This window comes from Rhinolophus sinicus, linkage group LG17, assembly GCF_036562045.2.
Source record: "Rhinolophus sinicus isolate RSC01 linkage group LG17, ASM3656204v1, whole genome shotgun sequence".
Taxonomy (NCBI): domain Eukaryota; kingdom Metazoa; phylum Chordata; class Mammalia; order Chiroptera; family Rhinolophidae; genus Rhinolophus; species Rhinolophus sinicus.
Genome location: NC_133766.1, coordinates 5179436 through 5193791, shown reverse-complemented (window position 1 = coordinate 5193791; position 14356 = coordinate 5179436). Strand labels below are relative to the sequence as shown.

Here is a 14356-nt window from a genome sequence, read left to right as displayed (position 1 = left end):
AAGACCCCCCTCAGGATATCAGTTTCTTTGTCTGCTTTCTCAGCTTTATGCTGCCTTCCAGCTGGAGAGTAGAAGAGCAATTCCCAAGACCAAGAAGACCGGTGCTGCCTTAGTATCCAGCTCTGCACTGATCCGTGGGCTCCTGGACACATCTAACCCTATTGGACAATTCCCTCCTTGAAATGTTCTCTTCCCTTGGCTTTCCGCGACTCTCCAAGTTTCCCGACCTCTCTCATCACTTCTTAGACTCACTTTCATTTCCTCATTCTTCCCAACAATTCTTTCTCCATCACCCTTTAAATTCCCTGCTTCCTTCTATGCTCTCATCCTCTGGAGGTGATCTCATCTGTTCCCATGGCTTCAGCTACCAGGTATATACATTGACCACCATAAAACTTTATCTCCAGTCTAGACAGGTTGTGAACCTCAAACTCTACTGACATCACCAATAGGCACAAAAAATATATCCCTAACTGAAATCACCACCTTCTCCCATCGCCTTAAAATCTGCTCCTCTTTCGTTGGCATTCCCTTTGCAGCAGGTCCCTTAGCCATGGTCTGGGAGGATGATTTAAATCCCTCCCATCAAAAACTAAATAAATAACTATAACTCTTTCCACGCTCTAATTAAGGTATGTCCCTTCCTCTACACACCTCCTGCTATTGACATTTATATTTTCTTACCTAAATTACTTCCAAAACCTCTTCACCAATTTCCATCATCTCTGGTTTTACTCCTCCAAACCATTCCAGACGGCGGACACACCAATCTTTCTAACATACACATCAGATGATTTCCCTTCTCTACTGGAAATCATTCAATGGCCCCTACTATCTTTGGGATAAATAGTTCTCTGTGTCTTCTGAACTCTAGAACACTTTTAGCCAACTTCCCAGTAGCCATTTTTTTCTCCAATCTCCCAGTGACTGACACTCAACAAATACCCTTCCTGACCCTGAGTCCAAATCTGGGTTTCTATTATGTTCCTTTCTCCGTGAAGAGCACCGCCATCTCACCTGTGCCTAAATCAGATACCTGCATAGCACTGCTGGGGACCCCCCGATCTCCCCCCAACATCCCGCTCATCACAAATCCTTCAGACTCTTCCTACTCAAATCTACACTCACCAGCTTCTCCTCAAATCCAGTACAAACAGCCTTGCCCCGATGACTAGAATTTCTGCTCAGCAACAGCCTCCCAACTGATCTCCTTTTTCTAACCTTGTCCTGCCTTCCAAACCTTTCTCCTCACTATCAGCAGAATGATCTTTCTAAAATGTTAATACGGTCATGATTAAAACATCACAGGGATAGTCCACTGCTTTCAATATCATAAAAAAATCGCTTTAGTGGAGCATCGGTCCTAGTGAAGATGAAAAAATAAATAAATAAGATAACCGATAATAGCCAGATACTGGGGAGGGAGGATGACTTTAAATCCAGGGGTCAGGGCTAGCGTCTTGCACAAATGACGGTTCAGTGAGACCTGGCGGACCAGAAGGAACTATTCTTGGAAAAGGAGGCTGACTGCAGCTTGCTTACTTACCATCATTATCCCCGCTGGGCTGCGAGCTCCCTGAGCACAGGGCCTCTGATTTAGTCATCATTTTGCATTAAACACCTATACAGTGTTGGGCACTCATAGGTTTTGAAGACATATTTGATGAGTGAAGGGATGCAGAAAGTTTACGTTTAAATTTTCGGTCAGTCCAACTTGACGATAATTGTGTGCGCACGTATTTTTGTACATTTGTAGACATAAATTCGTAAAACCTCTAAGCAGACAAATTTCTAGGCAGCCAAAATTCTAAATTTCTGAGCAGACAAAAGTGAATGGGATTTAGACTTGAAAGAAGAGTTTTGCTTTCCTTCAATCCTTCTAAAATACTTTCGTACAGATCCTATACAGCAATCTCTTACAAGCAGGAGCCTTGAAAAGATATCAGAATGCATGAACCACTGGCTAGGACACTGCAGGATATTGCAGCCCTCTAACCACAAAAGCCCGCATGAGTCCTCAGGCTGGGCTCCAAATCTCCCTGGCTGGGAGCCTCTTGACAGGCGAGAATTGTTTTAATACAAACACAAATCAACATCAGATATTCAGATTCGTAAAGAAAATGTTTGCAATCATTATGGTTCACGTCTACTAAGCAGGGAGAAAACAATAAAGGATTCCTTAAACTATATTGATGGCATTAATGATTGGATTGGATTCCAGAAAGTAAGATATTCAGGTTCATAATCCCTCACTGGCAAATTAAAAAGTGTTTTTAAAAATAAATCTGGCAGCAAAACTTGACAGGAAAACATTTATATCCTTCATTTAATCTATCTGCTGTGACTATTCCTTTGTTTCGCTACAGAAACATGATGTGTTTAATTACAGGGTGCTGCCTCTGACCCCACAGAGATATTGGGTAACATATGATAGATGCAATGTATTGTTTTTCTAAAATGCAAAAAAATTCTGACCTTCAAGGCACATCTGGACCCACAGGTTTTGGCTAAAGTGTCTGCATCTTATTACAACACTCCCCCAATTCTGTTATCTTGAGTCATAAAGCTTCCATAATGTGTGGGCTTTGAAGTGCTCAGCAAAAGTCAAGTCACAAAAACGCATTAGCATGATTTGAGCATTTGGAAGTGATGTAATTGAAAACTGGTTCAGAGTTTCCTTGCAGATTTGACTTGAAGTCTGCATTTATGCCGCTATTATTGCTTTTCCAGTAAGTACACACTTCCCTGAGCTACAGATGCTTCTGAGCCTGAGGGAGATTTACAGGTCAGTCCTTTGCACCACACCCAGCGTAAATCTGGGCATTGCAATCGTTTGCATCATTTGCCATAGCTTCCAATGTTCCAAAGTGTTTCATCATTCTCGTTTGATAATTTTTATAATTTTCTTGTACTTTATAATTTGTCTCCCCAAAGCTTCAAGCGGCAGCACCGACCTGCTGGGAGCAAGGTCTCCACTCTTTATAGCGCACCCACCCAAGACCCAGCTGCGAACCTCAGTATGTATATTATTTCTGATGCTCACAATCACCCAGTAGAGACACCTAATCTTCCCATCACACAACTGAGCAAACGCAGGCTCAATGTGTCCAAGGCCACATGGCTAGGAAGTGACAGAGCAGAATTTGAACCCAGGGATGCCTGGCTCCAAAATCTGTTTCTTCCAAAACATCATGGCACCAATAATTGGCCCATGCTCCAATCTCATTCTCAGCTTGCACGTCTTGCAAGGATCACTTAGACGCTGTTTCGTCCTTGGTAGCAATGAGAGTGTAACTGTTTTTTTAAGAAACTGACTGTGCTTGTCATTTGACAGTGTCTTTCCACTTTCATAAAATGAAGGTGTAGTATCTGGTTTTAAAAGATTCAACTCTAAAGCCATCTAAAACATCAATTAATGTAATTATTGTTTTGGCACATTTTAGATGAATGAATACAAATAATTGTAATTGGGGAGGCTTATCACCAAATACGATAAAACCAGATGTTCAATACTCACCCACCTTTTAGAAGTGTCATCTACATTTATTGGAAATAGTATCATACAAGGGAAAGAGAAAGGCTTACACCAAATAACAACATAGCATAAAAGGACAGAGATGGAGATCATTAATGATTTTAATTATTTTAAGGCCCATGAAAATTAGAGAAATATCAAAGCACCCACAATGTTAAGGGTTTATTACTACAGCATTTTAGAGTTTACTAGTTCAAACCTTTCAATCACAGCAAGTTATTAGCAGTGAAGGGATGAACCCTCTTAAAAGGAGTTTTATTTCAATGATAAGGTGTTATGGACAAGACAATCTAAGTTTAAAAAAATTAGTAGCAAGCGCTAGTTGAGTTAATCAGTTAAAGACAAACTGTGCCCTTGGGAAGCTAAATGAAAAAGCAACAGTAAAGCTTACAGAACTTAGCTCGTACAATTTGCCTTGAAGGCGGAAGATTGGATCCCTGAAATAGCAAAGAATTATATGCTTTAGTTCAGAAAAAAAAAAAATTTTAAATAAAGTCTGTTATTACCTCTTCTCCTTTCAAAACAATGGAAAAAAAAATTTAGAGCAGAGGTTTCAATTTGTTCAATAATTGTACCTCTGAATTGAAAAAAAAACAAACCCTATAAAGTCATCATTGTTTTGACTTGAAAAGAAATAACAATGCAAATATTCATTATCACATAAAACATAAAAGAAACAGCAAACTGTCGGAGTTAATGCAATCTCTGTAGAGCGTTATTAGTCAGAGACAGCGGGTCAGCCCAAGACACAAAAACTCAAAACATCAGATCCTCTTAGGAATTAACATCTTTATTAACCAACAGGAATTTGGTGTGGCAGAGATGAAATCCAACAACTGCCTTCTTTATGAGCTGTCCCTTCACTGTTACCAAGCTGTGCAAATGTGTGAACTAGTCAGCGGCACCAGAAAGCTCATGCAACTACTAGCCATATTTTAAACTTGAACTGACTCACAGATTGGATGTTAAATCCAATTTACAGGTAATGGGAGCAAACAAAGTAGGACATGAGGAGTCAAATTTGAAAAGCAGAGCAAATAGCAGAGAAGTTATTTAAAATAAATCAATTGAGTTAACTGCATAATATAGCAAAAAAAAAAAGCAATTCATTCTAAAAAAAAAAAAGCCAAAATGAAACAGAAAGATGCATTTCCAGCAAAATTTGCACATGATTAATTTGCATTTAAAAAAAAAAAACAGTCAATCAAGCGATTTAGTTCAAATTCTCTAGGGCATGCGTGTACTAATTCTTTGAAACAATTCCTACCTGATTTCCAACTGTGTTTTTCTTGTGAACTTGACTGCTCCTCTGTTGAGCACTGGGAAAAGGAAAGGAGAGCCGCACTGAAGAAACTCATAAGATATTTTTCTGAACAAGTACCAGATAGTAAAATATATACAGGCTTTAAAAATATATCAGTAACTGAAGCAGAGCTAATATAAAAAAATGCAGGTCAGTTTAATTCTGGAAGCAAAAAGAACTCAGTGGAACTCCTAGTACTAGCAATCACAAACCAAAAATATAATAACAAGAAAAGCCGCAATGATGAATCAATAACAGTATGAGTCAGTGTAAGCATTTGTGACGGCCCGCAGGTATACAGAAGAATTGTACTAAAAATTAACAGGCAACAGTTATCAAGCATACGCCATGTTCTAAGTGCTTTACAAATATCAGTGATTTTAATGTTAACCCTGTGAGGTAGTTACTACTATTAGTCTTCTCATTTTACAGATGGAGAGACTGAGTCACAGAAAAGCTAAATGGATTTCCCAAAGTTACTCAGCTAGTACGTGGTGATACCAAGTAGTCTGAATCCAGGTCCCAAACTGTTTGTGATAGTATCCAATCTCATTGCTTTGAATTCCACTATATTCAGGTAACACCTACCGTGCATTTTTAACTTGGACCTGTCTACCCAGCTCTAGACTCAGATGTTGTTGACAACTCGTGCTCATCACTCGGGTGTCCAATGGGCATCTCAAACTTAATATGCAAAAACTGTATTCGTAATCTCCTCCCTAAAACCTGTTCTGCCCAGTCTTCCCCTTCTTCATTTGTGGCAATTCCCTATTTTTCCAAGTACTTACCCCCAAACCCTTGATTCCTCTTTCTTTCACACTCCATATCCCATCATCAGCAAATGCTATTGGTTCTACTCCTTAAAATGTATTTAAAATTCAACCTCTTTTTAACACTTCCATTGCTACCACCTTGGTCCAAGCCACCGTTCTCTCTCACTTGGATTCTTGCAATCACACTAGTCCCCCTCACCTCTCTTCTCTACATAGAAACCAGAGTGATCCTTTTTAAAAGAGGCTCTCATCACTCTGTTGCTCAAAACCCTCTACTGCTACACAACACCACTGCTCTCAGGGTCAAAAGCAAAGCCCGTTTTCAATGGTCCACAAGCCCTACTCAGCTACCCCCACCCTGTTTCTTTAACTCATCTCCTCCTACTCTCCACATTCAATGCAGAGGGGTCCAGCCACACTGATCTCCTTTCTTTTTTCCAGATCCAGCCATTATACTCCCACCTCAAAGCCTTTATGACACCAGCTGCTCCCTCTGCCTAGAACACGCTCTTCCTCATATATCTGCTTGGCTCCCGACATCACCCCCTTTGAGTCTTTGTTCAAATTTATCTTTTCAGTGGGACCTATCATGACCACCCTGTTCAAAATTGTATCCCTCCCTTCTTCCAGGATTCTCCTCCCCTTCACCCTGTTCTATTTTTCTCCATGGCCTTTTTCACCTTGAAACATACTACATAGTTTACTGTTTTTTGTGTGTGTTTATTGTTTGTTTCCCTCCATTAGAATGTAAGCTCTTGGTGAGCAGGGGTTTTTGTCTGCTTCACTGCTATATTCCCAGCGCCCAGAAACTACCTGGCACAGACTGTAGCTGGCTTCAGCTTCTCTCTGTTGAATAAAAAGCCCAATGAGGTTGATACCATTATGGGGTTCAGAGGCAGGTATGACCTCAACAATTTAGCCCCAGCACCCACATATTTAGGTACTGTATTACTCTCTCTCTCTCTCTCTCTCTCTCTCTCTCTCTCTCTCTCTCAAAAGAATGAAAGCTATCTTTTGATGAATCTGTTAAGTAAACACCTATCAATATAAGAAAACACAACTCATTTTGGGTATTCTGGAAAGACTAGCAACACTGAGCCCTCTAACTGGGGGTTTACTAGTTTATAGAAGCTGTTTTGGAAATCGATGGAATCATCCAAAATAAAGAAGAGGTAGATAAAGTCATCAATCACCTGTTTAAAGTGATGGGATATTATGATTCAATAGCACATCAGAAATCAACACCGCACTTAGAACAGTTGTTAAAAGAGCAAGTTTGGAAAATCTCCCATGATTTGTTTAGGCTGCTTCTCCCTTCATTCAAACTCATGAAAACCATATTCTACATTCAGCTGAGGGTGGGGAAGGGGTGGCTGGTGAAAGGCCACACTGTATCTAATAACTAAAGATAGCTGGTGCTTATTTTTGGTTTGCAGTTTGCTCGTTTCAGAATTTTTAGCTTCTTTCTTCTCTCCTCATTCTTTGTTGTTATTTTTCTAGGTTTCAGGTAAATGCGGAACTCCGTTAACCACTATGAAAGTCATCTCTCTCCAACCGTTTCTCTACATAACCCAAATCTACATTATTCAGGTTTTCGTGGTGAGGCTGTGAATGAGGTGAAGCCTGTGTCTGCCTGGGACCAGGGGTCTGATGCACCCACCTGCCCTCTGGCTGCCCACCATGCTCTGCGGCCTGGAGTACATCTCAAGTACAAGTCTGCCTGGGGCTTCGGAGCTTTCCCAGGCGTTCTTTCTACGGGGGCCTCCAGGCTCTCCTCTCTTCTAGGAAGACATGGGAAAGCTACCATGCCTTCTTCCTGGTTATCGTGACCTCTTCCAAGTACCATAATTGTGTTCAGAAAAAAATTTTTTTCAAGGGGAAATGTTTTAAAATAAATCACTGACTTGTGGTAATAACTCCAAACTATGACAGACCCACAGGTGTTTACTTTGGAGTAGGCAAACCAGTGGAGACCCTCAAATTATGAGTATGTCCCCTTAAAATCACAGAAGAGAAAAGAAGCTGAATATAGAGCAAAAGACACAGAGATTGTGGATGATTCTGTGCTACTTATGCAGAGAGTAGGACCTCAATGCACCATAGCTTCTTAGCTGTAAAATGTGTGTGCGTGTACGTGCGTGCATGTGTGAATTAGAGAGACAGCGACAAGGGGTCAGGGACAGGACTAGCTGTTTACTAGGTTCCTTTTAGATCCAAGATTCCTTGAGACGCAGTAACTTTCAGAAGCATATGAGCTACACTAGGTGAAGAGACTTTCTACTGACAGTTTTCATCTAATTAATGCGTATTTAGAATCTATCACTTGTAAGAATATGCAGAAGGAAAAACAGATTTCTTTTATAGCCAATCTCAAGTATTAGTGTTAGAACAAATACTAAATTACCTTTCCTTTCCATCTAAAGAATAATCTTTTTGCAGCAACTAGTCCCATATGACATATTTAGGTACTTGAAGTCATTCCGTAAGTTATTAGTTTGGCACAAAAGTAATTGCGGTTTAAAAGGTTAAAAATTATTGCAAAAACCGCAATTACTTTTGCACCAACCTAATACATAATAAAAAATAAGTTGTTATGTTAGGAAACATCCCTGATCATAATTCCAAAATCCTTATTTAATAACGTGTTCACGGGGAATCATGGAGGGACTTGCAAGGTCACTTGATCCTTTGGACATAGTCTGGGTCATGGGTATTTAACTGGTTATCTCTGTCATATTATAAAACAGACCTATGTATAATGTTTCATTTGTCATAAGCTACAAATATTAGGACACCAATTATCTGCAAGGCCCTCAGTGGAAAATATAAACATGAATAAGGTATAGTCCTTGTAGCCTACGATTTATCTAGAGCAAGTGGTGAGATACCGACACGAAACACAAATAACAAAGAAAGAATAAGCTCTATAAGAATAAATATGTGTGAGCATAATATAAGCCCCACCCCCAAAAGTGCTTCTGTTTCAAATGTCAGATATAATTACCCCCATAGCTTCTTACTATGTGTCTGTGTACATTTGTTGTTAATTGTATAAATTCCTATTATTCACAAGTCACTGTGGAAGGCTTTGCTAGAACACTAAAACATATAAAACCAACTTAGGTTTATTAGTTTAATGCTCCGAGATATAATGATCTTAAAAGTATATACTTTTAAAGTACCTAAATATGTCATGAACAACAGTATCTTTGGATTTATGGTACTAGTTGCTGCAAAAAGATTAGACTTGAGGTGGAAAGTAACCTCTTGTTACGTACTTTTGTAAAAAAATAAGAGCACATTGGAAGATATTCAAAGAAAAAGGAACTCATGTTACCTCCTAGCTCAATTGATTTTTTGCATATTCATTTCTATCAATGCCCACGTGCACACACAATAAAAGACTCAAATAACAGAAGAGTGTGCCAAGGGACCATTTACCAAATAAATCCTATGCAGAGTCATTACTCTGAATGTTCAGAGACCAAAAAACAAAAAGAGATTATTTTGGTCTGATATGATACGAGATTTTCACAGAAAACTGGAAGGTACAATCTTAATAGAGAAAGACAACCAACTGCATTCCAAGAGAATGGAGTAGTATTAGCAAAGCCAGGAGGTAGAAAAATGAGGCATGTAGGAAAGTTGTGGAAAGTAAAAGTATTAGAGCAAAATTATACAACTGTGGACTCAAGTTTGTAAATGACCTTAAAAGCCATCGAGTACAATAACTGTATGTTAGGGCCAATTACAGAGAACTTGGCCGTTACACTAGAGGCAGCAAAAAGTATTCAAAGTTTCTGAGCCAGCAAATGGCATGATCAAAGCAGAGTTTCACTCAGTTACCTCCCTGAAATGGGCAGCACTGGCTTTGAAGCAGGGCGGATAGGAAGCAGCCAGCCTAGACCCTCCTCTGACTGCTGGAGTCCTGCCCAGCCTTCAAAGTCCAATCAAGGACCATTTCTGGATGATGCCTTCTCACAAACCGCCAGTTATCTCTCCTTCCACGAATCCCCAAAGCTCTTGGTCTGTGTCTATATTATATAAGCAGGACTGTGGTACAGGCAGATCTCTAACTCCCTTCCAACAATGTCTGCTCCTTGATGGCCAACAGGGTACTGCACTAGTCTTGGTATCTCTACCTCTCTCAACACTAATATCACCTAACACTGTGTCAGCTGAAGGGGTCAGCAGAAGACAGATTCTGCAGAGCCTTGGAAACCACACTAATGAGTTTAGACTTTATTTTGACAGGAATAGGGAATCCCAGAAGGAATGAGAAAGACCATGACAAGAGGCAGGAAGACTTGTGACGACCCAAACGAAAGAAGAATAACTTTAGGGCACCCGTTGCCTACATGGCACTCTGTGGAAGATAGAAATGATGATAGGAATAGACAAATTCCAAAAAATATATAAGAGAGGTAAAATCCAATGGACTTGGTAAAGATGGAGGGACACAAAGATATGGGGAACGAGGAGTAATGAATGACACTCAGGTTTCTGGCTTGAGCCACTGGGAGTTACTATCCACGGAGAGTGGAACAATGGAGGAGGCATAAATTTAAGATCAGATGATGAGTTTATTTGGGAATATCCTCAGGCTGAGACGTCCCTAGAATATACAAGTAGAGATGCCCCGTGTGTAGCTGAATATGACACACAGTCCAGGAAGAGTTCTGGAATGGAAATCTAGATTTACAATCACCAGGTAAAGTTGGCAACTGAAACCATGGCTGTGAGTGGTGTCAGCAGGAAAGAATGGGGTCTACAGAAAAACACTGATAAAAGCCAGTTCTTAAACCATGATGAAAGGATAAAGAGCTCCAAAATAAAACAGAGAAGGCAAGTCTAGAGCAGACAGAGGAAAACGAGGAGACATGAGGGGTTATTGAATCAAAGGGACAGATCTCTTCAACAAGGAGTGCTTAATGGTGTCAAAGGAAGGGCTCAGTTGTCCCTTGGGTTAACTGTTTTGTCCCAGCCAAAAGCATTCTCAACAGAGGGGTGTGGTAGAAACAAGATTGCGTGGGCAGAGAAGTGAAAAAGAAGAAAGGGTTGCCCCAAACTCTAGGTCAACTCAAAGAGGGAGCAAACGAATCAAGGACCTGGAGTCCCTCAGAGATACAGATTCCATGGCAAATGTCAGCTGTGCCTCTCCCTTTACCACTATGTTAGTTTGTAAGGAGACCTGGAATTTAAAGAAACTTCAGCAGTAACCATGATGGAGAAAATACTAGCAAAATGGCAACACATAGACTAAGGAAGTGGGAAGGAAAGGCCGATTCTTCACAACTTCAGTGACAGAGCATTTAAAGAGCTGACTGTTCCTGAGTCCTGGAGTTTGTTCAGCAGCAGTAACAGAGTTACTTCCTTTTTCTCTTCTAGGAGCCACCACTGTAGGTCCCCACCAAGCCATCAGTAAAGTACAGCCCACTGAAGCAGGACTCAGACAAATGGGCTGCATTCCCCATACGCTGCAACTGTGCTGTCCAAATACAGTAGCCGATAGCTAGCTGTGGCTATTTAAATTACAAGTTTAACTAGTCAAAATTTCATTTTTATCTCCTTTGCATTTCCTCTGTTTTACTAACCACAGTTCAGCTACTCAATAGTAGTTAGCAGCTACTGTACTGGACAGCACTGATTATAAAAGGTTTCCCTCATCTCAGAAAGTTCTATTGGACAGCACTACTCTGGAGTAAAGAAGTTTTTTTAGAATGTTCTAGAAGATTATGAACACTTACTGAGAGTCCCCAGAGTGTGACTTATCACATGCAGGTCTGGCTCTATCCAATCAGGTTGAAGCCCATGGGAGATGGAAGCTATCTATCCAACCAGAAGCCAAAGGGAGATGGAATCCACATGACGTCCATTCTGCCTGCAGGATTAGTAGTGAAGCCTCGGGCTAAATATTGTGCAAGAAAACCTTCCAGAAGTTGGGGGCCTATGAAAGAAGTGTGACTCATCTCCTAAGATTCATTTTAAGGCTGAAGATAAAGTTCAAAATAACAGATTTGAGAATGAAAGAGAAAAGAAAAATGGAAGTCCACTTATTTTTTAAACAGTGCTTGGAACACTGGAATGTAGAACTTATCTGAGCAGATCACACTAATATCCTTGCAAGTTGCTCAACCCTGATAAGAGTCCCACTAAGTAACCAGGTATTTAATTCCTAAATTTGCACAGAAGGATCTGGCTCTAATCTAATACCTAAATTTTGATTCCACAAGAGAGAGAACATTCTGCTGTAAGAACAGAAACCAGAAACCCTAATGTAGTAGAATGTGACTGTGTATTAGTGAAAATACAAGAAGGACGTAGAGGGAACGGCCAAGATTGCTTTGGAATTTGGTGCCAAGGTTCACATCCACTGCCTTTAGTAAAATGGCAACAGAGGCATTCCAGAGGATCAGGAAAGAGAGATAATGAACGTTACCACCCATAGAATTTTCATGGTGCTCATATAACAAGATCTGAAATCTGCACACTGCATCATTGCAACTGTGAGAAAACAGGTGTTGGGACCTACTCAGCAGATTGAAAACCAGACCTTGGTCGGCTGCTTGTGTCCTAGAGACATTACCCTACGGGTCCCTATGTGGGGCCCATTTTGCTCATAAGCGCCTGCAGAAATTTTAGTAACTCAGAAGGCAAATTCTGCCCATGGAACAGAAGGAGAAGGGCACAAGAATTTGAAGATTCACTTCCCAAGGCATTCAGCTATTCAAAGCACAGGGTTACTGAGCGAGAGGAAGTGAAGGAAGGAACAATGGGACTAGCTCTTGCTTTCTTAACAAAAACCAGTCACACTGTGTGGGGAAAAAAAAAAAAAAAAGAACATAGGGCTGTATTTTTTTTTTTTTTTTTTTTAACAAGGAACAATGACAAATTAAAATCCTTAAGTCAGGAGGAAAGTTGGCATTTTCTTCCGGAATATGGGACTTTTAGGTTCAGAAACTGTATCACAGTTGAAAGATCATGCTTTCAGAAGTCAGGAAATTCCAAGGCAAGCCTACAGCAGTGCCCACTTGGACACGTTACACATGGTACATATTTTACGGTCCGTGTTTAACAAATAGCTGGAAGATGGAAAAAAAAAGGGGGCCACTTATTCAACCTGGCAGAGTAAATGCTACAGCAGACAGAAGAGTTTTGAGATATTCTGAAACCTACTCTGAGAATTAATATTCCATTATCCTAATTTTAGCAATTTGCTTTCTTTTTCCAAAATGGTTAGAACAAAAAGTCATCACAAATGAAAAAAAAATGTGTATAATACTATATACATCACCATCCTGTAAGTCTAAGAGGTGGTCTGCCCTCTTTTGACAATTCTCTAAAAATCTCAGGAAACAAATGCGTTTTTTCCTCAACTTGAGACCTTAATTTTCTACCTTTGGAACCTGAAAATACTTACATAATTGTCTTCAAATATGGCTTGATTTTTTTCTTCCTTGATGGAAACAGCATTCCTGCCAACTTTAAAATTTATAGCTACAACCATATTTTTTTAATTTTCAAAGCACAAAAAATACTACCACCCCTCAAAGCAATTTTGAAATGAACATTTCTTGATCTTCACGGTTATCCTATATCACACTGAAATGTACTCCAACTCAGCATACCTCTGAATCTCAGTGCAACATATTACATTTGGAGGTAATATCGACAACTGAAAAATATTCCAGTGGCAATCATATCCCAGGCATTATAAATTTCATCATACAAATAAAATGGTGTATCTAGAAAGTAAATTTCTCTGTGTGTCTGTGTGTATCTGTGTATATGAGTGTGTCTGTGTGTGTGTTTGTGTGTGTGTGTGTCTGTGCATGTTTGTGTGTGTGTGTCTGTGTGTGAGAGTGTGTCTGGGTGTGTGAGTGTGTCTCTGTGTGTAAGTATGTGTGTCTGTGTCTGTGTGAGTGTGTGTGACACTTTCTCATTTTTACAGACTACACCACAGTTTTCAAAAAGCACTTTCGCAAAACTTCATTAATTTGATCTCCCGATAACCTGAAAGGTATACAAGACAGGGATTATTTATTATTCCACTTGGTAAGAGCAGTAAACTGAGCTACAGAAAGGTTAGTGATTTGCCAAAACCCAAAGCTCATCAGAAGCAAACCCTGGAAAAGAGACTCCAGCCTGCTGGCCCCCCAGACCAGCCCTTTAAAAGGAAGTCTAGGTGAGCAGTTTGATTAGATGTAAAATGTGCAAAGCTGCTGGATTTCTAAAGCAGTGTGAACAATGCTTCTTTTTTTCTCCCCCACCATCATAAAGGTTCAGAGTCTGTCTCTGCTGGAAAAATGGGGGCAGTCACCTGGATTACAGAGACTGCGCCAAAAGGCTGGCTTTCAAAGTATTTACATTTGCAAAATTACATGCCTTTGAAAACCTAGTTAATATAATACTGTAGAAAATATGAGAATTTACTGGGGAAAGTAAACTCTGGGTCTTTTTTCTTTAAAAGTAAATAAAAGGGTAACCAAGGGGGGGTAAATGCTACAAGAAGAGTCTAGGGGTGAAATTTAAATTGTGACACTGGTTACAAACCATGTTCAAAAACTTAGTCGTTCCAAACTGACGATGACTTTCTCTGCGGTTCCTGCTTGACTCGAGATACCACAAAGGGCAGTGCTGTAACATCCTTCCTTTTACGTTATGATGTCAAACTTACATCGATGTCTGCTACACTTTTATAAGAACCTAACTGGCGTTTGTGATCAATAAAAATCATTAAAGGCA

At 40.0% G+C, this 14356-nt stretch overlaps 1 protein-coding gene across 12 annotated transcripts in view; it reads right to left on the bottom strand.

The window, feature by feature from the left end:
- DNM3 (dynamin 3) overlaps nt 1-14356 on the bottom strand; it is a 388315-nt gene that overhangs the window by 233947 nt on the left and 140012 nt on the right. For 8 of the 12 annotated variants that reach the window (XM_074322213.1, XM_074322210.1, XM_074322205.1 and 5 more), the window contains exons 13-14: nt 4803-4854; nt 3943-3972 (exon numbers count right to left, since the gene is read on the bottom strand). In XM_074322213.1, the coding sequence (XP_074178314.1) occupies nt 3943-3972; nt 4803-4854 (82 nt within the window). The remainder of the gene's footprint in view (nt 1-3942; nt 3973-4802; nt 4855-14356) is intronic. The other 4 variants (XM_074322211.1, XM_019715958.2, XM_074322212.1 and 1 more) reach the window with 1 other exon arrangement.